The 25,246-nt window shown below is 50.1% G+C and overlaps 1 protein-coding gene across 8 annotated transcripts in view; it reads right to left on the reverse strand.

Annotated features, from left to right (window-relative positions):
* ARHGAP22 (Rho GTPase activating protein 22) overlaps nucleotides 1-25,246 on the reverse strand; it is a 179,512-nt gene that overhangs the window by 35,436 nt on the left and 118,830 nt on the right. For 6 of the 8 annotated variants that reach the window (XM_019954121.2, XM_070782225.1, XM_070782228.1 and 3 more), the window contains one exon: nucleotides 155-283. In XM_019954121.2, coding sequence (XP_019809680.2) covers nucleotides 155-283 — 129 coding nt within the window. Of the gene's footprint in view, nucleotides 1-106; nucleotides 284-10,078; nucleotides 11,546-25,246 lie in introns of those variants that run through there. The other 2 variants (XM_070782230.1, XM_019954123.2) reach the window with 2 other exon arrangements.

Here is a 25,246-nt window from a genome sequence, read left to right on the forward strand (position 1 = left end):
ACCACCGCCTGCCTGTCTGCTGCCACAGGAAGCATGGGACTCAGCTAGCAAGTCCTGAGAGAGAGGGGTCTTGCAGGCTCGGTGTGGGCCGGAGGGGCACGATTACCTGAAGGCAAGGGTTCTAGAGGGTGAGCGTGCGCGCTACGGGCAGTACCTCGGCCAAACGGGGCCCAGATGACCCGGCGGATGGCCTGCACCCAGTCTTCCATGTCCCGCTGGGAGCTGGCCATGAGCAGGAGCGCCTCGGGGTTGGCCGGCACCTTCTCCCGCTCCCCGGCACCACCTGCAAGACAGAGAGAACGGGCTTACTGCAGGCACCAGGCAGACACGGGGTGCCTCCCCCCAGGGCTCTCTCCGGCCAACGCCAGTTGGCTGTCATTCCCTGGGGTGTGAGACGGCTGTCTCTCCAAAAACCATTCAGCAGCAGCTGTGCTTTCTGGTTCTATATTTGCACATCTTCACACCTCGCATATCTGTCTTTGGGGCCCTCTTGGGTTTCTGCCTTAGCCTTCTTGGTTATTTTTCCCTATTATTAAAATCATCCTGGGGTACTATTAGGAAAAAGCATGCAGATTTGACAGCAGCTCAGAGAAGTTCAGATGCCAGAGGAGCTTCAGTACGTATTTTGTTTAATTCAACTTTACACATCTTTAAACCCTGCTACATGTCACTATGTGGTTTTAACATGGGCTCTGACATCACAGCCTGCTCTCCCATCCCTGAAAACAAGGCCTGATTCTTTACATGTATTAAAGTAACAGAGGGAATTCTCTGGCGGTCCAGTGGTTAGAATTTTGCATTTTCACTGACGGGACTCTGCGTTCAACTCCCTTTAAGAGAAATAACATCCTGCAAGCCGTGCAGTGCAGACAAAAAAAAAAAATTTTTTTTTTAAGTTACCGAGATGATATTAAACCAGGATGGAGCAAATACTCCACCTGTCCCCACTCACAGCTAGATACTGGATTATTATCCAAAGGCAGAAAGATAGGAATGCCCAGACAGTTTTTAATGAATTGACTTTTTCACTCCAGTACTCTTGCCTGGAAAATCCCATGGACCGAGGAGCCTGGTGGGCTGCAGTCCATGGGGTCGCTGAGGGTCAGACATGACCAAGCGACTTCACTTTCACTTTTCACTTTCATGCATTGGAGATGGAAATGGCAACCCACTCCAGTGTTCTTGCCTGGAGAATCCCAGGGACGGCAGAGCCTGGTGGGCTGCCGTCTATGGGGTCGCACAGAGTCGGACACGACTGAAGCAACTTAGCAGCAGCAGCAGCAGCACAGTAGCTCCAGAGGTCCTTGAGTTTTCATGTGCAAATGAATTAATTTTGGAGATATACCTAAAACAATTTATACTGAACTGAGGTCTATAAAGTATAGGCAATTTAAGGGATTTTCAAGAATAATCTTATCCTTATGGCCCATCCCATAACATATAACTCACCATTACTTGCTAAGGTCCCAGAACCTCAGACCCTAAGTGGGTTTCTCTGCTGATGGGGTGAGTCCCAGACATCCCTGTTCCCAAGGGAGTGGGATGGCAGGAGAGCCGTGAGACCCAGGCCATTCCTTTCTGGAACCCGCAGCCCAGTGATGGAGACCAGACAGGAGTAAGTGAACCAGAGCATATATGACTCCTGATGAACAAAGCTGACACACATCTGTCCGTCCAGGATTCTTTCATCTTCACAATGACCCTGAGTGAGGTACCGTTACTATTTTCATTTGACAGGCAAGGAAACTGACGCATGGAGTGACTACGGAACTTGTCTGAACTCACACAGCTAACACGTGGCCCAACCAGTCCATCCTAAAGGAGATCAATCCTGAGTCTTCATTGGAAGGACTGATGCTGAAGCAGAAGCTCCAATACTTTGGCCATCTGATGCAAAGAGCTGACTCATTGGAGAAGACCCTGATGCTGGGAAATACTGAAGGCAAAAGGATATGGGGATGACAGAGGAAGAGATGGTTGGCTGGCATCACCGACTCAATGGACATGAGTTTGAGTGAGCTCCAGGAGTTGGTGATGGACAGGGAAGCCTGGCGTGCTGCAGTCCATGGGGTTGCAGAGTCGGACACGCCTGAGCAACTGAACTGAACTGAATACATGGCAGAGCCTGGGATTCAAAGTCCCGAGCTCTGAGCTCTGATCCAGCCCATGCGCCGGTCGTTTCCCCATGAATGAGGCAGCCCGCTGGGGCCAGGCTGATGGTGGCCAGAGCAAGGCCGCTGAGGACTGGGGAAACCGAGGGGGCTGCTCTGAGGGCTGGAGCCTGGGTTGAGATGCATCCTTGCTGAGGCGACACCACACGTGAGGCCTGGAGGCAGGGTAATGGGAAGGCGGGCCGAAGGGGCCTGCAGAGCCTAAAGCTCAGGGGAGTGGTGAGCGAGGGTCCTAGGATGCCTCCTGAGCCCTTCGGGACATACACAGGAGTCCGACTCCTTTGGGCCCAGGCAGAATGCAGAGGCGGAGAGGAAGGGAGCTTGCAGCAGAGACAGCAGAGCCTGGAGCCCAAGAGACAGTGAGGGCCAATGGAAAACAAAGACGGTAGGCATGGCTGGGGCAGCTGTGTGGTCATTCACAGGGCAAGGGCACCACCGCTGAGAAGGGGGTGGCCCTGCATCTTTAGGACCCAACACAACATGGACTGAGGCAGGGCTGGCTGAGCGTGGGGACGGGAAGCGAGGTGTCACCAGGAAGCTTTTCCACGTATGCATCTCTGGAGAAACATCCCAAATAACTCAGAAGAAAAGGACCTGGAGATCGACGGCTCCAAGAGTTTGTCGTGGTTACTTGTTTGTCCTAAATGAATACTCAGGTTTGTGTGTAACTGGAATTTCTCATTTTTTCAATTCTTTTTTTCTAAAGAGGGCAACCCACGTCAAATAAGCTCAAAATCTGGCTTTGCCCTACCTGCAGGTTGACGGAGTCTCTTGTGTCCAGTTGCGCCTCTGCCTAGGGTCCTGCTCTCCTGGTGCTCTAAGCCTGCGGGTTTAACTTTTCAAGTATTTTTCATGTGTGTGTATTTATCTATGTGTATTTTGATATAGTATATTTAACATTTTAAGAAATTGCCATAAGCTGTTCTCCAAAGTGATTGCGTTACTTTATGCTGGCACCAGCAATGTATGAGGTCCAGCTCCTCCAGATCCTCACAGCACTTGATGCAGCTGTCTCTTTACTCCTAGTGGTTATAATGGGTGAGTAGGGGTAGAGCATCATGTTTGAAGTTGCATTTTCCAAATGACTATTGATGCTGAGTATCTTTTTATGTACTTAATTGCCATCCATGTGTCTTGTTTGGTGAAGTATCTGCTGAAATCTTTTATCCATTTATTTGGCCGAAGTGGGTCCTAGTCGCGGCCTGCAGGATCTAGTTCTGTGAACAGGGATCGAACCCAGGCACCCTACATAAGGAGCTCAGAGTCTTTAGCCACTGAACCACCAGGGAAGTCCCTGTCCATTTTAAAAATCGGTTGTTCATTTTTCATTATTGAGTTTTGAGAGTTCTTTACATCTTATGTATGCTTATCAGATATACGCTATGTAAATATCTCTCCCAGTCTGCGCCTTTTCTTTTCATTCTATTAACAGTGTGTTTGTAAGAGCAGAAGTGTTCAGTTTGGATAAAGCTCTACTTACCAATTTTTTCTGGTTGTGTATCTAAGAAAATTTTGCTTAACCCAAGGTTATAAAAGTTTTCTTCTAGATTTTCTTCCAGAAGTTTCATTTTTAGGGTTTATGTTTAGCCTATGAGTTAGTTTTATAGATGGTGCAAGATAAAGCTTGGAATTCATCCTTTTATACATGGGTGTCCAGTTGTTCCAGCACCGTCTGGTGAACAGACTAGCCTCCCACACTGACTGGGGCACTTACACAGGTGATCACATCGCCCGCAAATAAAGACAGTTTCACTTCTTCCTTTCCAATCCGGGTGCCTTGTATTTCTGTTTCGTGCCTAATTGCGCTGACTAGATAGAGCCTTAATACCATGTTGAATAGAAGTGGTAAGAGTGGACATCTTTTCTTATTCTTGATCTTATAGCAAAAGCATTCAACTTTTCACCATTCAGCATATCCGCTGCAGGTTTCTTATTAATGTCCTTTCTCAGGTTGAGGAACTTCTATTTCCAGTTTGCTGGAGAGGTTTTTTGTTTTTGTTTTTTAACAGAAATGGATGTTGCAATTTTGTCAAATACTTTTTTCTCTGGCTTTTGAAAAACCACATTTTATGTTTTTAGTTTGTTATTACAGTGAATTACGCTGATAGATTTTCAAATGTTAAACTACCTTTGCACTCCTGAAATCCCAATTGGTCATCATGTATTATCCTTTTTATTATTCCTGGGTTCAATTTACTAAAATTTTGTGGAGAATTTTTCATCTGTATTCACAAAGGATATTGGTAGGCTATTTCCTTTTATGTCTTATTTTGGTATCAGGGTAATACTGGTTTCACAGAATAAGCTGGTATGTATTCCCTCTTGTTCAATATTTTTGGAAGAGTGTGTAGAGTTGCCATTGTTTTTAATATTTGGTAGAATTCATCGTCAGGGACAGGGGAGCCTGGTGGGCTGGGGTCGCACAGAGTCTGACACGACTGAAGCGACTTAACAGCAGCAGCAGCAGCAGAATTCATCATGGGAAAGTTTGAATAACAAATTAAATTTCTATAATATAGATACCTATTTCTTTTGAGTGAGCTTTGTAGTTTGTGTCTTTCAAGGAAGTTGTCTGTTTCATCTAAGTTGTTGAATTTATTGACATAAAGTTGTTCAGAATATTTCTTTACTATTTTGTAGTATTTGAAGAGTCTGTAGCCATGTTGACTCTCTCATTTCTATTATTGGTAATTTGTGTCTTCTCTTTTCCCCTAGTCAGTCCCCTAGACCTTACTGATTTTATCAACCTCAAACAAGAGATTTTTGTTTTACTGACTTTATGTCTTTGTTTTTCTGATTAGCAACCTTTGAAAGGGCTACAGTAAATATTTTAGGTTTTCAGGCCATATGGTCTCTGCCAAAACTACGTACTCTGCTGTGGTAGTTAAAAAGCAGCCACAGACAACATGTAAGTGGAAGGGCAGGGCTGTGCGTTTGTGGACAACTTTGTTTTCAATCAGGGGGAGCCAGTCCACAGGTCCGAGTTTGCCAACTTGTGTTGTATCTCATTAATTTACACTCTGATCTTTATTGTTTCTCTTCACCTGTTCACTCTGTGTTTAATTTGGTCTTATTTTTCTAGTGTCTTATGTATTTAGTGTTATAATTGCCCCCTAAATACTGCTTTAAAGGCATGCACAAAATTTGTATATTGTTTTTTTTCATCTTTATTCAGCTCAAAATATCTTACGTTTGGATTTCTTCTTTGACCTATGCGTTATTTAGAAGGGCGTTATTTCCAAGTTTGGGAGGATTTTCCAGAAATTGTTCTGTTACTGATTTCTAAGTGAATTCCCTTGTTTTCAGAGAAGACACAGTGTGATGTGTGGAAGGGGAAATGTATGATTTGAACATATTTTGGCTGTACCACACGGCCTGAAGGTCTTAGTTCCTGGACCAGGGACTGAGCCAGTGCACTCCACAGTGAAAGCCTGAGTCCCAACCACTGGACGGCCAGGGAGTCCCCGCGACTACGGTCTATCTTGCTAAGCGTTCTGTGTGCACTGAGAAAGATGCTTCTGCTGTAGTTGGGTAAAGTGTTCTATAAATTAGGTCTAGTTGTTGACTTTTAAAAAAGGTTTACATATTCTTACTGATTTTCTGTCTATGTCTTCTTATATATTTGGTTTCTAAGACTTATTTGGTGGGTCCAGAGTTTTCAGTATAGAGCAAACTATCCCCCACTACTGAGAGAAAACACTTCTGTGCATTCTATGCAATGCCCCAGGAGTGATGAGGTTGTTTCAGTCTGGCGGATAGCAACAGGCACTGCTCCCTGCGCCGCATCCGAGCGCTCAGTGTGGCCCCTAACCCTTTCTAGTGCCTCTCTCCTCGGCCTCAGGGACTTTCCGCACACGCACTCCTGTGCACGTGGCGATGAGCTCCCGAGGGAGTTTCCTCCCCAAGCAGCACTCTCCTCCCTGGTGCTCTATTCTGAACACTTGCGATGCTTTGGTCTCCCCAGCTGTCTCTCCAACTCACGGAGCCCATTGGCTTCCAGCTGGGTTTCCCCTTCCTGCATCACAGCCTGAAAACTTTCCCAGAGCAGTAAGCTAGCGCGTGGTGTGGGGCTCACTTCCTTCGTTTCCCATCTCTTGCGGGGGGTGGGTGTCAACAGTCCTTCACTGCGTAGTGTTTTGAAAGTAATTATCTTAAAAATCATTGTTTCATATTATTTGTCCTTTTGGGGGGTTGTTTTAGGTGGGAGAGCAAACTGGTCCCCATTGCTTGTGCAGAGTAGGGTGTATAGAGTACCCCTGGCCTCTGCCCACTACAGGCTGGTAGCAGCCTCTCCCTCCTTCCCAGGTTTGACAGTCAAAAATGTCTCCACATGTTCTCAAATGTTCCTTGGGGGTCAAGGCTGCCCCCAGTTGAGAAGCATTGATAAGGAGCAATGAGATCTAGACCGCCTCTGAGCCTAAATGACTATGATCCTACATCTGTAGGCACAATGTGGCTTGTCTGAAAATCATAACTATCTCACCCATCACACCAGCTTCCCCTTGTGCTTCTGTCTTAGTGCTGGGCCTCCAGGTGCCCAGAGCAGAAAATTGGGAGTCACCTGGCCTGTTCCTCCCCTTGTCCCCATCCTGTCCCATACTGACCCCCGATGAGCTTGTCCAATCTCAGGGCTTTAACTGCCATCCCTAAGCCGACAACTTCCAGACTCACTCTTTCCCTGCCCTCCAGATCCTTCTGTGCTCCCCAGACAGCCACAATGAGATGTCTCCAGGCATCTCCCAAATATGAATTCCATCTCCACATCTGGGACCCCTCCCCTTCCTGGGAGAGGTCAATTCCACCTTCTGGTTACTCAAGCGGAAACCAAACACATCCTCGGCTCCACTCTGTCTCATAGCCATTCCAATGAGTACATTCTTTTTTTTTTTTAATTAATTAATTAATTTTAATTGGAGGCTAATTACAATATTGTAGTGGTTTTGCCATACATTGACATGAATCAGCCATAGGTATACATGCGTTCCCCATCCTGAACCCCCCTCCCACATGCCTCCCCTTCCCATCCCTCTGGGTCATCTCAGTGCACCAACCCTGAGCACCCTGTCTCAAGTATCGAACCTGGACTGGTGATCTATTTCACATATGATAATATACACGTTTCAATGCTATTCTCTCAAATCATCCCACCCTCGCCTTCTCCCACAGAGTCCAAAAGACTGTTCTTTACATCTCTGTCTCTTTTGCTGTCTCGCATATAGGGTCATCGTTACCATCTTTCTAAATTCCATATACATGTGTTAGTATACTGTATTGGTGCTTTCCTTCTGACTTACTTCACTCTGTATAATAGGCTCCAGTTTCATCCACCTCATTAGAACTGATTGGTGAGGAGAAAAGGGAAGCCTCTTTCCCTGTTGGTGGGAATACAAACTAGTACAGCCAGTATTCAGAACAGGGGGGAGATTCCTTAAAAAAATGGAAATAGAACTGCCATACCACCCAGCAATCCCACAGCTGGGCATACACACCGAGGAAACCAATGAGTAAATTCTGTTGGCTCCTCCTTAAGGACATTCAAAATCTGGCCACTTCTCACTGTTCCACCTGGTCCAGGCCATCATCATTTCTCCTCTGGATTACTGGTGTGGTCTTTAGACTCCCTCCCTTGCCCCCAGCAGCTTGTTTTCAGTATGGCAGCATAGTGGCCCAGCCCAAACCAGCTCACACACCTCTGCTCAAAATCCTGCAGTGTCCACCCCTCAGCCAAGTCTCTGCAGTGACCTTCCAGGGACCTCAATCTCTTGCCCATTACCCCTCGGGCCTCATAGCTCTCCCTGCGTTGCTCTCTGCCATTCCTCAGGAAGCGAGATGCTCCCCTGCCGAGGGTCCTCGCACCCGCTCTCCCTTCGCCTTCGCTCTTGCTCAGAATGCCGTTCTTCCAGACGCTGCCATGACTTGCTCCCTCATCTCCTTCGGGTTTTCCCTCAAGTGTTACCTTCCTGGGGGATCCTCCCTAACTACCCAGTGAAACCTCACCTACTACATTCCACGTCGCCCACTGCAACCTGGGCACCTTCCTAGCCTTAATCTTTCCATATAAGAGTCATTCAGCTGTGTCCAACTCTTAGAGACCCCATGGACTATAGCTCACCAGGCTCCTCTGTCCATGGGATTCTCCAGGAAAGAATACTGGAGTGGGTTGCCATTCCCTTCTCCAGGGGATCTTCCTGACCCATGTTTTGAACCTGCATCTCCCTCATTGCCATAGCACTTATGGAAATCCATTATATATATATTTTATGTGTTTATGTGACATGCTTATTGACACTTTATTTTCAGCCCACTCCTGATAGGTCTGTTTTATAGACAACTCCAGCACACTGAGCAGTCCCTGGCATGGGGCGGGGGCGGGGGGGCTTGCACGGAATCTGCAGAGAATGGAAGAATAATAGCAGCTGCAAGAACCAAGGCGACAGGCACACACAGAGTGCCCATTCTGAGGCAGGCACGCTGCTCACAAGCTGATGCCAAAGTGTGTCACGATTCCTATCTTAAAGGAAAGGAAACTGAAGTCCAGAGATACCTAGAAACATGTCCAAGCTGTAAAATCAGTGAACTATGACTCCACGAAGCCTGATTCCTAACCTTGACCCCACTCTGTGCTCACTACTTCAACCTATGGCTTGTTTAAGGGTACTGGCCCCTACATGACCCTCTCGGGATCCAGCCCAGCTTTTCTTGTTCCCAGTCGGGCTTTCCTCCCTTCTGGGATCCTGGATTTAAGAACTTCCTTTTGTGTTTGAATTTCTCTTTCCACCAGCGCAAGGGGTTTGGGGCGAGGAGGTGACTCCAAAACGCAGCAAGTCCTGGCAGTGGTTCCAGGACAAGAGCTCCTATCTTTCAATTTTGCTATACAAGAATTTTCATAATAAAATGCAAAAAGAGTAAATGATATCTGTAAAACCATTTTGTAAACCACTGTAGCCCATGGAACTCCTTCTACGACATTCAGGTCAAAAAGATGTCATTCTTATGTAATTAATCAAATGATATCTGAATTAGTCCAGGATTTATGGAAAATGTTTAAAAATCAAAAGAACTCACTATTTAAAGGTGACAGCAGCTGCAATGTATGGGTGTGTCACAGGCCCATCATCATTCTACAAGTTGCCCAGGGGAGCAAGGAACCCCAGGGAAGGCTCCAGCACCTGGATTCCCAGGGGGGAAGGCCCAGCGTGGGGATGCAGCTGTCCAGAGCAGCACAATCCAATGGAAAAATACAACGTAAGCCACAAGTATAATTTCAAATGTTTTAGTAGCTACATTAAAAAAGAAAAAGAACTTATTTTGAACAGTATATTTGTGTTTATCCCAACAGATCCAAAGTAGCAGCATTCACCACGATCAGAAACCGCTGCCACAGTACGTTTACGTGCTTTTTGTACTAAGTCTTCAAAATCTCGTGCGTAGCTTGTACTAACAGCACGCCTGCTCTAGCTACATTTCAAGGGCTCAGTTGTCATATGAGGCTTGGTGGCTGAAGGTTGGACAGCTTTCAGGTGGGTTAGACTGAGGCTGGAGGGGAGTGGGAGAGCCCACCATCCTAATTTCCTGAGACTCGTGTGTGTGTGTGTGTGTGTGTGGTGTTTGTGTGTGTTTGTGTGTGCGCACACGTGAATGTGTGCATGCAGCTAGCTCTGGGCGATGCTTCATGGCCAGCTAGGCTTTTCTGCAATGTCCCCAGGGGCAGCGTTCCCTGCCTATCCCTGCCAGGCTGCACTGGGCTGAACTCGAGCAGCAGTTCCAGCCTCCTGCGTATCCCTGTTGTCTGGTCTGCAGCCTGCTTTTCTCACTTGGAGCCACCAAATGCCACTTGCCCTTCAAGGGTTAATCACCCCCCAGTCTGGTGTCCTGCAGCCGGCTCTTGGCCTTGGCTGTACACTTACCCCTGGGCAGCAGCCTGCTCCTCTTTAGATGCCTGGTGGGGCAGAAAGGCATGGTGCAAGAACCGGCCGGGCTGTGGGGGCAGGACGGCAGCAACCAAGCTCGCCCAGGAACAGATGCCAGGCACACCAGGTCCCAGCCTCCTGACTGCCTGTGCGCTCTGCCCGAGAACTGGGGACCAGGCACTTTTAGCCTGTCCTGGGGAACTTCTGCACTTCTCAGTGCCTCAAAGCCGGGACTGTCCCAGGTTGGGAGGGGTGAGGAGGAACTGTGGGCTCCTGCAGGGGTGGGCCTCCAGTTGGTATTGGTACTGAGTCCGGGCCTGTCTGGGGGGTCTACGGTGGAAACCCCTGGGCAGGTCCCAAGTGCCTGCCACCCTGCATGCTTCCTTCCTGGTTTCTGGGACTGACAGCGCAGGCCTGGACCCCCAGCCCCACCAGTTCTGTGCCTCCTGGTCTTCCTCTCTAAGTGGAGCCTCCGACCTCCTCTCCTGGTTGGTGGAGATTCAGTGAATACATGGGAGAAGGCTGAGAAAACCTAAGTGCTTACTGGTTCACATAACCCTTCTACGCTTCCATTCCTTCATCAGCAAGATGAGGCCAATGGCTAGACCTGCCTTGGGAGATTCTGGTGAGGACTGAATGAGGCAATGAGGCCAGGGGCTGGGCAGGACCCTGCATGCACTTCCTAAGTGCTGTCATACCCTCTGTCTTCCCTGTGTGATGACAGGGCAGCTGGGGCGCCCAGTGGCCCAGGGCCACCAGGCGGGGAAATGTCCAGTAGGATTTGGATTTAGCAGTTTTGGATTCTTTCCATGAATCAGATGCCACCCCTTAGGCTGCATCCCTGATCCTGGAGGCAGAGAGCCTGAGACAGCCTTCTTGCCAGGCCTGGCTGCCTCTCCTGTATCGCTCAGTCCTCCAGGGCACAGTGTCAGGATCTGGACCAGCAGCTCTGAAGACACCATCTAAAGAGCCGGGACAGGCAGCAGCATGAAACTGGTGAGGGCACAGGGCAAGAGGCTGCGCTTGAGTTGATGCCACCTGTTTATCTGCCCATCTCTCCTAAACGTCTACCTATAACTGAACTGAACTGATCCTCTCCTAAGGCTTCCCTGGTGGCTCAGATGGTAAAGAATCGCCTGCAATGCGGGAGACCTGGGTTTGATCCCTGGGTTGGGAAGATTCCCTGGAGAAGGGAATGACTACCCACTCCAGTGTTCTGGCCTGGAGAAGTCCACGGACAGAAGCTTGGCAGGCTACAGCCCATTGGGTAGCAAAGAGTCGGACATGACTGAGCAACTTTCACTTTCATCCTCTCCTATAGGTACCTATCCGTCCATCCATTCACCCATCCCTTCAACAAAGACCAGCAGCCAATTAAAAGCAAAGCACATCGGCTTAAAACTCCTCGGAGAGCCTACTGTTCCTGGAATAAAATCCATCTCTGATGTGGTCCTGTGCTTCCAGGTCCCCTGACCACATCTCCTCCCTCTTGCCCACCCTTTTACTGCCATCAGCCATCCTGGGCCCTTTTCGCCTCCTCAAGCTCGTCCTCTTCCAAATGGAACCTCTCAGTTTCAGGTTCTTAGTTTCTGGCAGGGCTGCCCCCTCCTCTCACCTTCAGACCTCAGCTTAAACATCAGTTAGAGAAAACCCCCCTAGGTGGGAATTTTTGTCAAGTAACTGCTCCTCCTAACAAATGACATTCCCACTCTTTCCTCTGTATAATGTAGCACAGAGGAAACTTAGCTTCTTTATTTATATATTTGTTTATTGTGTCTCTGCTAAAGGCATTTAAATTTCATGAGAGATCTTGCCTCCCTTGACCTCCCAGAATAGCCTGGAAAGGGGCGGGAGTGCAGTGACAGGCAGTGGTCACTGTGGCGACATATGGAGGGCTCTGTGCAAGTGATAGGCAGTCCCTCCTGACAGAACACCCAAGTTTTACTGGGTGTTTATCTCATGCTAGGCACTGTTTTAAGAGCTTTGCATAGCTCAGCTTCATGTCCTCAGGACAATTCTAGAAAGCAGTACAATTAGGATATCCATTTTACAGATGCGAAAACAGAGGCTGGGGGAGGTTGAGCAATTTGGCTGAGGTCACAAAACTCATTGGAATGGCGCTTCCCAACTGGTCAGCAAGGGGAAATGACTTGCCAGTTGGTCTTCTAAAGTGTTGGCCATTCACAAAGAGCTCTTGGAGGTTAAGGATCTGAACCCTGGCAGTCTGGCTGCAGTCTGTCCTCCTGGTCCCAATCGCTGTGCTGGCCAGCCTCCAAGATGGCCCTCATTGAACCCTGCTTCCTGGTATTCACCCTCTTGGACAATCACCCCCCTTGCATGTGGTCGGGACCTAGTATCTTTGAACAGAACAGGGCAAAAAGCAACAGGATGTCATCTATGTGGCTGGTGTCTGTGAGCCCTCCACTGCCCCAGCCCTCAGTGGGGGATGTGAGGAGGCTGATATCCACCTCTGCATTGCTGGCCAGCTTATTTTATTGTCATAGATTCAGAGAGAAAAAGGGAGAAAGGGCAGGTGGGGAGGGGAGAGTAGAAAGAATGTTGGGCAGTCGTCTGACACAGGGCTCGAAGAAAGTAGGGGAAAGCTTGTCTTGGGACCTAAATGTGGGCCCCAAGACACCTCTGAGTTTGTGGGGAAAGAAGCCACCCAGCAAAAGCGGATATGGAAGAGGACTGCTGGAAACACAGGAGTGAAGCCTGGGTAGTCTGGCATCTGCCTGTCAGATGCTCCTGCCAAGCAAACGAAATCTCCCTGCGTTTCTGTTGTCACAGTGACAGCAGGGCCCAAGGTCTCACAAACGCTCACCCTCCCTCCCCATCCTGCTCTATCCCCAGCAGAGCACTGCAGTGGGCGCCCCAGCTGTTACTGACTGTCCCTTGGGAGGAGAGCTTGCTGGGGGCTGGGAGATTGGACGGCAGACGCTCCAGGAGGGGAGGAACAGAGACTTCAGGTCTCCATGATTCCTTCAGGGCTCTCTGGAGTCTGTGACTTGGGGTTGCTACAACGCACCAGGAGGAGAAAGGATGCAAATCCCAGGGCAGGTCCTCAGTGTGCACAAAGCTCCATGCATGTAATATCTACCTGGGCCCCTGTGCTGTTTTCTGAGAAGGATCCTGTGAATAGAGAAAGCTTGCTCAAGCAGACGGGGGATGTGCAGGCGCCCTGTTCCAGCACAGACTGCATCCATGCCACTGCGCCGGGGCACGTGAGAACCCTGCCCTGGCCTCTCCCTCCCTGGGTCTGCGCTGGTTGAGAAGGCTCTGTTTTTAATCCCAGATAGTGAAACCCCTGAACAGAGTGCCCTGGGTGCCTGGCTTCCTCCAGGCCCCTGGATATTCCACATTAGGGCCAGAGCAGGCAAGGAAATGGCAAGGAAATAGCTGACACCTTGAACAAGTGTGTCCCCCACCCCAGTCATGGGCAGAGAATTAGAGCCCCCAGCCCAAGCAGTCAGCATGTAGTGGACCCCCTGCAGACTCCCCACAGCCCAAGCCCTGTAATTTGCGGGCCTCTGGGCCCCGACTCTGAGTTTTCCACTGCGCCTCTTGATGAACTGGAACCAAAAGTAAAATTCTAACTCGCCTGAAAATGACAGTGGCCACAGCAGCACCCAGCGTGCTGGGAACTCAAAACGCCCCAACGGCAGGCAACAGCAGAACCCAGTGCAACAGCGTCAGGGGATGGCTTAGGAAAGTGGGTACAGAAACCAGAAGGACTCACATGTAGCCATTAAAAAACGAGTATTTAAGGAAGATTTTTAAAGAAATAGAAAGCAGTTCTACCTCACAGGCTAAATCTGGAGGATGCAGCCTCTGGGACACAAGGGAAGTCTCAGATTCCGAGAAAGGCCTCCTGACTTCTAAGAAGGACCTCACCAAAAGTCCTCTCTTTTCGAGGCGGGTGACCTGCTTGTCTGTCTCTGGGATGTTTGGTGGTCACGTGACCATGGGACCAGCCAGCAACGCTAACTGAAAGGCCAAGGAGGGTGGGGGAAGGAGGGGCCCACGTTCCTGCTGACTTGGCCAAGTCCCTGAATCGCTCAGCCGGGAGCTGCGTACCTCAGGGCTTCCCTGTCTGTGAGAATAACACATCTCTTTTGATTTAAGCTCATTAGGAAGGTTTTTCTGCTCCTTGCAGTGGAAAGTATCCCAGTCCAGAAATGAGACTACCCAGACAGCCCTTCACTGCTGCACCAGCTTCCCCAGGAGCTGACAGGGAGGGCAGGTCTGGGGCCAGCCGGGGACCCTGGTGGACCCACAGCCGGGGTCCAAGGGAAAACTCAGAAGGTACATGACAATATTCAACATCTGTGATAGAAATTCTATGTTAAGTAGGAATAGATGGATCCTTCCTCAACATGGATGTACCCAAAGCCAACACTGGGAGAGATGCTAGCGCATTCCCATCAAGGTCAGCCACAAAACAAGCCTGCCCACATCTCCAGTTATTACCATCTCATGGAAGTATCTGCCAGTGCAGTTAGAGAGTGAACATGACGCTATTAAAGCAGGAGGGGAGGGTATTATCTTATTATCATTGCTATTAGGTCAGTGATATGCAAAATCACTACAAGCAATACACAATTCAGTAAGGTAGCCAGATACAAAATATACAGAAACCACAATCTACTTATAAATTAGAAGAAAGAAATGCACACCATCCATAGAGTAGAAAAACTCAGAGATACCAGTTCCCCCTAATTTAGTCCATAAATTTAACACAATAAAGTACGAATAGCATTTTTTAAATTAGACAAATTGATTCAAAAGTTCATAAGCAAAAACAGCAAATGCATTTTCGTAAAAAAGAATAAGGAAGTCATACCAGCCCTACCAATTATTAAAACAGAGTAAAGTATACCGCAATAATAATTAGAACAGCATGATACTGCAAAACATCAACAGAGATAGACTCAAATGTACTTGAGAGTTTGGAACAGAATTAAGAAGTTATTTCAAATGGGCAAGGACAAGACGGATTATTTAATAAACAAAATAGGGACAATATTTCCCTATTGGATAGCCACCTGAAGAAAAAACGTCACGTTGGATACTTACAGCACATCTCAAAACAAAATAAGAAATCATGATGGATCAATGATTTAAAGATTAAAAATGAAACCACAAAAGTACCAGGATCAACTGTGGGAGAAGTTTTGTATAACCTCAAAGTGGGAGAGGCCTTTCTAATACTACCCCAAATCCAGAGCCCATGAAAAAAACTTCACTACAGGAAAGTTTAAAATATTTCCAAGGCAAAGAAAAGAAAGTGAAATGACAAAGGACAAAAGGAGAGGAAAGGGATAGATATTTATCACATGTGATGATTTGCAGGTTATTATTTTTTTCTAATGAGGATGCACTGTACCCGGAATGTCCTCTGCTAGATACCGTTAAGTGAAAAAAGCAAAAAGACAAGTAACACAGGGTAGTTTTTGTAAAGGAAAGGAAGCAGGGAGGGAGAACAGAGACGTGCGGGTTTGTACAGAATATCGCTGGAAAGAGACAAAGACAGTGGGAGCTGCAGTCGTTTTGGGGGAGAGTTTTGCAGGGAGACTGGCTTTGGCCTTCTGATACTTGAATCATGATATTTGAAACACTTGATGAAAACAGAATTTAATATAAAGTGGCAAGTGAAAGAAACCTCCCATCACGCGTGGGTGCTGGGCTGCAGACTGCACATAGTGGGAAACAGGTTGGGTGCTGGGCACCCTGCCACCTTGGAGTCACTCAGAGCCAGATGGCCAGCTCACCAAGGGGTGGGAGCTCACAGCTGGACACACTGACCCGGGGCAGACAATAAGAAAGTCAACAACTTTCTTCATTGTAATGAATGGTAATATGGAATTTCCTACAGCCTCTTTGTGTTACATAATTTGATAACAGCCCTTCACCCCCATATTCACTGGGGATTCGCTCCAAGACACCCAGCGGATGCCTGAAACTGTGGATAGCATCGAACCCCATACGGATGATGTTTTTCTATATATACATATCTGTGATAAAGTGCACTTTATAAATTAGGCCCAGTAAGAGATTAGTAGGGCTTCCCCGGTGGCACTCGTGGTAGAGAACCTGGCTGCCAATGCAGGAGACGTAAGAAATGCAGGTCCGATCCCTGGGTCAGGAAGGTCCCCTACAGGAGGGCATGGCAGTCCACTCCAGTATTCATGCCTGGAGAAATCCATGGACAGAGGAGCCTAACAGGCTATGGTCCAGGGTGTCACAGAGTCGGAAATGACTGAAGCTACTTGGCTCGACACAAGAGATTAACAATGAACAATAAAACAGAACAATTATAACAATATACTGGGATAAAAGTTATGTGAATGTGATACCTCGACAGCCTAATAACCGCGTGGGCTGCTAAGTATATGTAACATTGAGTAGCTGGGTTTATGTATATACGGAGCCATTAGACAAAAGGATTAACCTCCCGGGGGACAGAGCAGGATGGCACAAGATTTCAGACTGATACTCAGAGTGGTGTGCAATTTAAACATATGTATTTTATTTCTGGGATTTTCCATGTAATGTATTTTCACCCTGCAGTTGGCTGTGAGTAACTGAAACCGCAGAGAATGACACCAGGGGAAGCAAAACCGCTGACTGGGGGGCACTGCCATATCTATCAAAATTTTCAATGACTCAGCAGTCCATTCCTAGGGGGTTTATCCTTCAGATAGATTTGCACACGTGCCTAAGGAGACAGTGAGAATAACAGGGTAACAGCCCAGCTGTCCATCAGGTTAAATATATAATGTGCTGGTTAAATAAACGACGTACATCCCAAAAAAGAAGCGGGTGGAACTATGTGATACGAGACGATACGTTATTATGTGGAAAAAGCAAAATACAGCATCAAGCACATGCTGCCAACTGTGTGAGAGCAATGTGGGCACGCGGGGTGGGGTGTGTGTCGTGCTCCATCTCTGGAAGGACAAGGACTCAGGGAACCAGGCAGCTTCAGGAGAGGAGGCAAAGGGCTCAGGAATAGGAGGCTTCAGCTCAGTTCAGTTCAGTCACTCAGTCATGTCCGACTCTTTGCGACCCCATGGACTGCAGCACACCAGGCCTCCCTGTCCATCACCAACTCCCGGAGTTCACCCAAACTCATGTCCATAGGAGGCTTACTTCTCGCTACAGGCTCTTTGAAGTGTTTGTATGTGTGTTATTGTGTGCGTGTGTTATTGTATGTGTTAGTGAGTATATGTGTTATTGTGTGTATGTTCTCACGGGCACAGATTACTTTCTTGAATAAACACAGCTTCTGTTCACGGTTAAGGGAGGTGGTAGCTCCTGGTTTGGCCCTGGAGCAGTCAGACCTGCCCTGTGCTTGGAGTACTTTTAATTTAGAAAAATGTCCCAAATGTCCTCCAATTGGTTTGCACTCCGTTCCCCTTCTGTCACCCATCCCCTCAGCAGAGTTTCATTTCTCAAAACCAGTGTCTCCCTGGGAAATCTTTTGTGGTTCTGGGGATGTTTGGGTTTTTAGGGAATCCGTGTTGACCTTGCTTGGGGTAGCACCCTGTGGGAAAACCGGGGCTGTGATTTTTCTCACAGGGACAATTGCAGAAGTGAAGGAAGAGCATGGGGCCAGCTGGGGAATGCTTGGGTCTGGCCAGAGTGTTCCCTCTGAAATACGAAGCAGGTCTCTCCCTTCTCTGGTAAAATTTCCACATCACTGCCTCTCTCCTTTATCTCCAGGAAACGTCCCGGCCCACTGCTTCCCTCTGGGGCTCCTCTGTGATGAGCTGAGGGGTCTCTTCAGCCCAGCCTCATATGACTCCTTGTATCAGTGGCCCCTCAGGCACTCCATCCTATTTCTTGTCCCAGGATATGCCACGTGTTCCGTGCCTCGTCTGTGCACACGCTGTTCCCTCCTCTTGGGATGCCGATCCCATTTTGTCCACCTGGTAAACTCCTACTCGTTCATCAAAACCCAGCTCAAATGCACCTTCCCTGTTTGCCCCTCACCCACCTCCGGTTTCCCTTATCCCCGTCCCTCTTCCACAAAATGTGCGTTACAGGCCCACCACGTGCCAGGCACCGTCATGTGCTGGGGACACAGCAGTGACATGGGTCCTGCCTCTTGGATAATGCAGCCTGGCTGCGGGGGCGGGGGGCGGGAGGGACAGGCGTCAACCATTACCACAAAAGCAAACTGCACCTTCAGAGCATGAAGGAGTCCAGAAGGGAAGTCGGAGGTGAAGGGTGGGAATGGGGGTGGGCGTGTGGGGGCAAGACCACACTTTGAGAACTGTATCCCCAGGGCCACCTTCCACCCAACAGCTCAGCTCGCCGGGCTCAGGGCCTGGCCTGATGTGGCTCCTCTTGTCTCCTGATCTCCCAGGAAACCCAGAACAGGACTGGAAACACCACTGATTGTAAGGGCAATGTCCCCGCACCAGCCCACGCCCCATTTAAAAATAACTTATGCATAGAAAAAAAAAAAAGCCAAAAATAGCAACATACGAAAATGGAATATGCCAACTGTCAGATGAGGAGGAGGTTCTGAACTGTTCCAAGGTGGGGGCTGCAGAGGAGAGTGGATCTGGCACTTTCAAGTGGGGGAAAAATTGCGATTTATGCTCAGTGACGTGGAGGGAAAATTGGCTTACTTCATTATTCTAAAGAAGGAAACGGGAACTAACCTTTATGAAGTGCATGCTCCGCCCCCGCTTCCTTGGTTAGTACCCAGGAAGAGGGATTAATTTCTACAACGTTGCAAACATCAGCTGCAGAGAGAAAACAGGGCCTCCTGCAGCTCTGCCAGTCCTGCCTTGCCCACAAGGCTGGCGCTTGCAAAGGTGGGCACCCCTCCAAGGCACTTTAGGAAGTTGCTGCTCTGATCACATCACCATCCACACTATGTGCAGGAGAAGCTGAGGCCGGCGGCTTGGCTTCCCAAGCCCAGTGTGTGTGTGTGTTAGCCGCTCAGCCGTGTCTGACTCTTTGCAACCCCATGGACCGTAGCCCATCGGGCTCCTCTGTCCCTTGAATTCTCCAGGCGAGAATACTGGAGTGGGTTACCATTCCCTTCTCCAGGGGATCTTCCCTACCCAGGGATCAAACCCGTGTCAGCTGAATTACAGGCAGATTCTTTATTGTTAGAGCCACCAGCGAAGCCCCTCCCAAGGCCCAGGATCTAGTAAATAGTGGAAACTCGATTTGCATCCAAGACTCTCCTCAGTCTCCTCCCAGTCCCAGCTTCCCAACCTCCCAGCTCTCCTCCAAGACTTCTTGGTGTCTGAGATGCATCCCCCTGCACCACTCCTGACACTGAACAGAAAGCTTTGTCCAGGTGGGCCTGTGGACATTGGTTAAATGTCTGCAGCACTCTGGGCTAGCAGCAGCTGTCTTTAAACTACAGGGAACTGGTGTCTTGATACTTCACGTTACCGCTGAGAATGTTTCCCCCTAACACAGTGTGTTTCAGCCTGCCTTCCCCAAAACCAAAGTCAGAGACTAGCAGTGGGCTTGGGAAACAGTGCAGGAAATGAAATGGGGAGTGTGAGATGGTGAGGGCCACTGTTTGGGGGCCTGGGGCCTCCATCCTGCTGGCATGGTTAGTGCAGCCTCCTGAAGTTGGATCAGAATTGCCAGCCGGGGACACAAGCAGAGCAGGAACCCAAGGGTTGCAGTCACCACGGGTCATGGATGGGCCCAGGGATGTCAGCATCCCTCTCCCACACCCCACCCACTCACCTTCTCTGCAGGACTTGACCGATGCAGGAAATCTCGGGCGGGCTGGGTGTGGCCTGGCCAGCATGTGTACAGAGGCCCTTTCTTTCAATGAGGCAACAGATAGTCCTCGAGGCCCTACTGTGTGGCTGGCACAGGAGTGGGGTGGAGGGAGTGCCCTGGGGGAAGAGGAGGGCAAGGCCCTGGCCCCCCGGAGCGTACTCTTGGTGGGGATGGACAAAGGATGAGGGAGCGAACCGAGGAGGGAGGGGTGCAAATGGGGCAACTGCCACAAAGATGGGGTGGCCTTGTTAGGCGAAGCTCACTGACTGAAACCGCCCACCCTGGCCAGGCACCACAGTAACCATCTGCATGAGCTGTTTACCACAGGAGGTCCTGGTAAGGAACAGGGAACTGATAAGCCTCCACCAACCAGAAGAGTTCGGGAAAGGTCAATAGGAGACACCACCTATCTGACCACCTCCCAGAATCCGTCTCTCTGGCATCCATCTTGGCTGAGTGATGCGTGCACCACCAGAAAGGACTCCGAGTCAGAATGATTGGCTAAAGACAACCCGGAAACTAATCCCATCACCATAAAACCCAAGCCATGTGGCAGAGCTGCTCTCCTGGGTTTCCTTACCTGCTGCTCTCCACCCGGGTGCCCTTTCCCAATAAAATCTCTTGCTTTGTCAGCACATGTGTCTTCTCCGACAATTCTTTTCCGAGTGTTAGACAAGAGCCCAGTTTTGGGCCCTGGAAGGGGTCCCCCTTCCTGCAACAGGCTTGATACTTAAACAAGGGGTCAGGAAGAGCCAGTCTTAGGGGTCCTTAAGCTCAGAACTAAATGACTACACGGGCTGGTCCTGGCATGGAGGGAAGGGCGGTAGGCAGCAGGTGCCAAGCTGGGAAAACTCCCGAGATCCTCTGTGTACCTTATTGCACCCAGGAGGGCGAGAGTGGGTCCAGAAGTGGGAAGGATGGCAGATTTCCGGGGGAGAAGCACTGGTGTGAGCGAAGGGGGTGACAACGTCTGGGTTCAGGATCTGTCTTGGTCTCGGTGGTGATCTGGAGGAAGTGTGAGAACGAGGCTAGGTAGGCTTCTGGGGTTCCAAGCCCTCCCACCCTCGGGGCATAAGTAGAGCCTAGGCAGGTACTATCTTCCCTGCTAGCTCAGCTGGTAAAGAATCCACCTGCAATGCAGGAGACCCTGGCTTGATTCCTGGGTCATGGAGACCCGCTGGAGAAGGGACAGTCTACCCACTCTCATATTCTTGGGCTTCCCTGGTGGCTCAGAGGGTACAGAATCTGGCTGAAATGAGGGAGACCTGGGTTTGACCCCTGGATTGGGAAGACCACCTGGAGAAGAGAACAGCTACCCAATCCAGTATTCTGGCCTGGAGAATTCCATGGACAGAGGCGCCTGGCAGGCTACAGTCCATGGGATCGCCAAGAGTCAGACACGACTGAGCGACTTTCAGTCAGGTACTGAACTCCTTGCTGGGGCAGGGTCGGGGTGGGGGGTGCAGTGTCCTAAGTCCCACTACACCCTGCTCTCTGTCTCCAGAAACTGCACAGTTAGACTAATTAAAATCACTTTGGGAGACTTCCCTTGTGGCTCAGTGGTAAAGAATCCGCCTGGCAATGCGATTCTAACCCTGATCCGGGAATATCCCACATGTCACAAAGCAACTAAACCCATGCATCACAACTATTGAGCCTGTGCTCTAGAGTCTGAGAACCGCAAGTACTGAGCCCTCGAGCCCTTGAGCTGTGCTCTGCACCGAGAAGCTCCTGCAGTGAGAAGCTCCTGCAGTGAGAAGCTGGCATGCTGCAACTAGAGAGGAGCCCCCACTCACCACAACTAGAGAGCACGGTGCCGCAAGGAAAATCCAGCACGGGACAAAAAAAATTAATTCAATTTCTTTTTTGAAAATTACTTTGTAATTGCAAGCATCAATTTAAAAAAATGGCACGGCATCCCCTCTCACTCCTCTCCCAAATGATCCCCACCTTTGGCTCGAGCCCAGCTGCTTGAAAAGCACAGACCCAGGATACCTGCCCTGAGCCCCTTTTCCTGGCTGTGTGCTCCTGGTGACCAGGCGCCCCAGCCTGGCACCATGGGGAACAGCCTGGGGCCTGATGCAGGGGCTGACGCTATCCAAGGACCCGGCCCACATTCTTATCATTGACACCAGTCTGTGCCCGTTGGCAGCCAGCCTGTGCCCACAGCCCCACTCCTCCCGCCACCAGGGGGAGTTCTCGTTTGTCCCCTGGTGCTTGAGAACCGCTGCCTGATGGACAGTCTCGAATCCTATCCTGAACAACCTACCAGACACCATGCTAGGGACCGGGGACACAGAGACGAAGCCCTGGACCTCAGGGAGTCAAGGGCAAGCGGGCCAGCCACAGACTGGGAAGCAGCCCGAGAAGCCAAACGAGCAACAAGGACATCCGCTCTTTCCTTCAGAGTCTGGGAGAATGCACCGTCTCTGCGCGTTATCATGGAGATGCTCGTAAACCCCTTCCCCTGTTCTGCATCACAAAATCTCCCCATCACAGGAATTCTTCCAGCCGCCGGGAGAAACCTGGCTGGAGCCTGAGTTACCTTGGAGCACTTGCAGGAGTGGGGGAGGGGGTGTCCCTACCTTTTCTGCCTCCACCAAAGGTGGGTTCAGCCTCCTCCCCAAGGCCGGGGTGGAGGCAGCCACCACAGTGATAGCTAAGGAGAAGGGCTGAGTGAGGAGACTGGGGCTGAGGAAAGAGACCTGCCCGACAGCAATGCAGTGCCCCGGGGGCCTATGGGACTCCCACCCAGCACTTCATAACTCGGTCCAACCTTCCCAGTTCCTTTCTGCTCCGCTCATCAGTCATGTGGACATTTGTTGAGGCACAAACTCTGTGTTGGGCACATGAGAAATCCTTTGCTTTGATATAGACACCATGGATCTCTGATGCTCTTTTCCTTTCAGCATGGGTTCCCCAGAATGTGGGCCCACCTTCAGCAGATGTATGAGACCTCAGGGCTTTAGCTAACGTTCTCCCGAAACTCTTCTTCAACCAAATTCTTCAGATTCCTTAAAAAACAACGTTCTGTTAAAAAAAAAAAAAAATTTTCTCCTTCCTGGAGGCCAGTTATAAACAATCAGAAAAGTAAGAAGTCCTGGTGATGCCAGGGTGGAAGTTTAACAAGTTCACTGTTACTGGGTTTGATCCCCGGGTTAGGAAGATCCCCTGAGGAGGGCATGGCAACCCCCTCCAGTATTCTTGCCTGGAGAATCCCCGTGGACAGAGGAGCCTGGCGGGCTACAGTCCTCGGGGTCGCAGAGTCGGACAGGACTGACTGAGCACCGCACAGCACAGCTGTTACCCAGCACCACTCCCCAACACAACTCCAGCAGGCAGCCACTCACATGGTACTCTAAGTGCCTGGAACCCTCTGGAAGCAGCCATCCACCTTCTAGTTTGAATGAATGGGACACCCCTGGAGGCCAGCACTCGCATGGGAGTCTAAGCTCTTGCCCCACCCTTTCCCCCAGGCAGCCATTCTCACTGTAGTCTAAATGAATGGCGCCCTCTGGAGGCCCCCGTTCACACTGCAGCTTCTGTGAACCCCACCTGCAGGAGTTACGCAACAACCTTCCCACATTCTACAGAAGAAAACTGCCCCAAATTTCCAGCCAGAGGGCCGAAGCTGAGATTCATGCCTCACCAGTTTGCTGTCCGGTGCTTTCCCCTTCAGCAGAGCTGGTGGGGCTAGGGCTCAAAACCTCAGCTCCTGCAGCCTCTCAGGGCCTCCTACCCATCAGAGTCCCTCTGCCTGCTGCCAAGTCACTTCAGTCGCGGCCGACTCTGTGCGACGCCATGGACTGCAGCCCACCAGGCTTCTCTGTCCATGGGATTCTCCAGGCAAGAACACTGGAGGGGGTTGCCATCTCCTTCTCCATCAGAGTCCCACAGCACCCTCCAAACTAGGTCCACGGCAGGCTTTTAGCCTCGGGCAGAGGCTAGGAAAGCTAAGCTGCCTCCTTTGGAAGAATGTCTGATTTTCTATGCAACACATGGCTAGGTACCAATGAACAAAAGCCACGAAGTCGTCAAAACTTTTGAACAGATGGGTACTCCGCCTGAGGCTCCAGCCACACCCGCATTCTGGAGAGGCCACAGGAAGGTCTGGCTAGAACGTCACTGCTCAGCCAGCATCTGTGAGGAAGGGCCTGGAGGGTAAGTACAGGGGACCCAGTCCGTGGTCCTTTGGCATGGTAAAGGCTCCGAGAGGTCCAACCACAGAGAAAACACTCAGCTCTGCTGAGCACTTCCCAGGTACCACAAACCACATCACTAATGGTGATACTTGTTAAGATACCGAGACATGCCGGGAGCAAACGTTCCTGAGAACGCTGTGGGCACTGCTGAGGTGGGGGAAGAGAAACAGGTGATGAGGACCCTGCTGCGACACATCTCATGACGAAACTGAGAAAAATCACACAGGGACCTGAGATCCAGAGCCTTGACTCTGGACGCAGAGGCTACATCTTTATGGGTCCCTCCCTGACGACACTTTACTGACCTTTGCTCTGTCCATCCACACTACTGTCCTTGAGCAAGCCTGGGTGTGGCCTGATGACGGGATGGAGTAGACCTGACCTCCCCAGGAAGAGCAGGACCTTATTTACAGAGAGCCTAATGCCATCCTGCACTCCCTCTGCTGGCCAGCCTGGTCCAGGATGCACTGCAGGCCAGCGTGAGGGGCCAGAGGCCATGCCGGGCCCCACAGCACCTCCCTCAGGAGCACCCAGGACAGGGAGGGCCTCAGCTTCCCCGCCCACCAGCACAGCAGAGGGCTGCCCTCTGGCTGAGGCCTGAACGGGATGCCGAGCACAGCAGAGCTTTGTTCCAGACTCCGCCATCGATCGCCATGCAGACGCTCCGTGAATGGCACTGTTGTGGTATTTTAAGAAGATTCTACAAATAGCACCAACTCAGAATCAGCCTCAGAGCCAGCTGATGAATGCTGCAGCGGCAAGGGAAGGCTAGCCTGGAGCTTGAGCCAGGACAATGGGGCCTCACAGGGGAGACGGGGCAGGATGTTGGGTGACCCAGGCCTTTTCCGGGGCTCCGTGGCCTCATTTCCCCCAGACTCACCAGGCGGCACCCTCCCCCACCCCCGTCGCCCAGTCCTGGTTGGTAGATTGCTTCCTGGGAGTTTATTGGGAAGGAATGACCCCCCAGACTCTGAATAAAGAAAAGGGGGCCCCTAACATCCTTTTGGTGTCTGCATCTCCTGTATTTCCAAGCTTTGCCAATGTTCTGTAGGTCATAGAGGAGGGGTCACAGGAAGGGAGGATATCCGTGGGTTTTCATCAGAAATCACTTTATTAGGAGGCCAGAGAAACCTCAAAGACCCACAGTCCTAGCAGCCAGACTATTAATTGGAGTCGTTCCAGAAGACTCCATCCTTGA

Source organism: Bos indicus, chromosome 28 (assembly GCF_029378745.1).
Source record: "Bos indicus isolate NIAB-ARS_2022 breed Sahiwal x Tharparkar chromosome 28, NIAB-ARS_B.indTharparkar_mat_pri_1.0, whole genome shotgun sequence".
NCBI lineage: Eukaryota > Metazoa > Chordata > Mammalia > Artiodactyla > Bovidae > Bos > Bos indicus.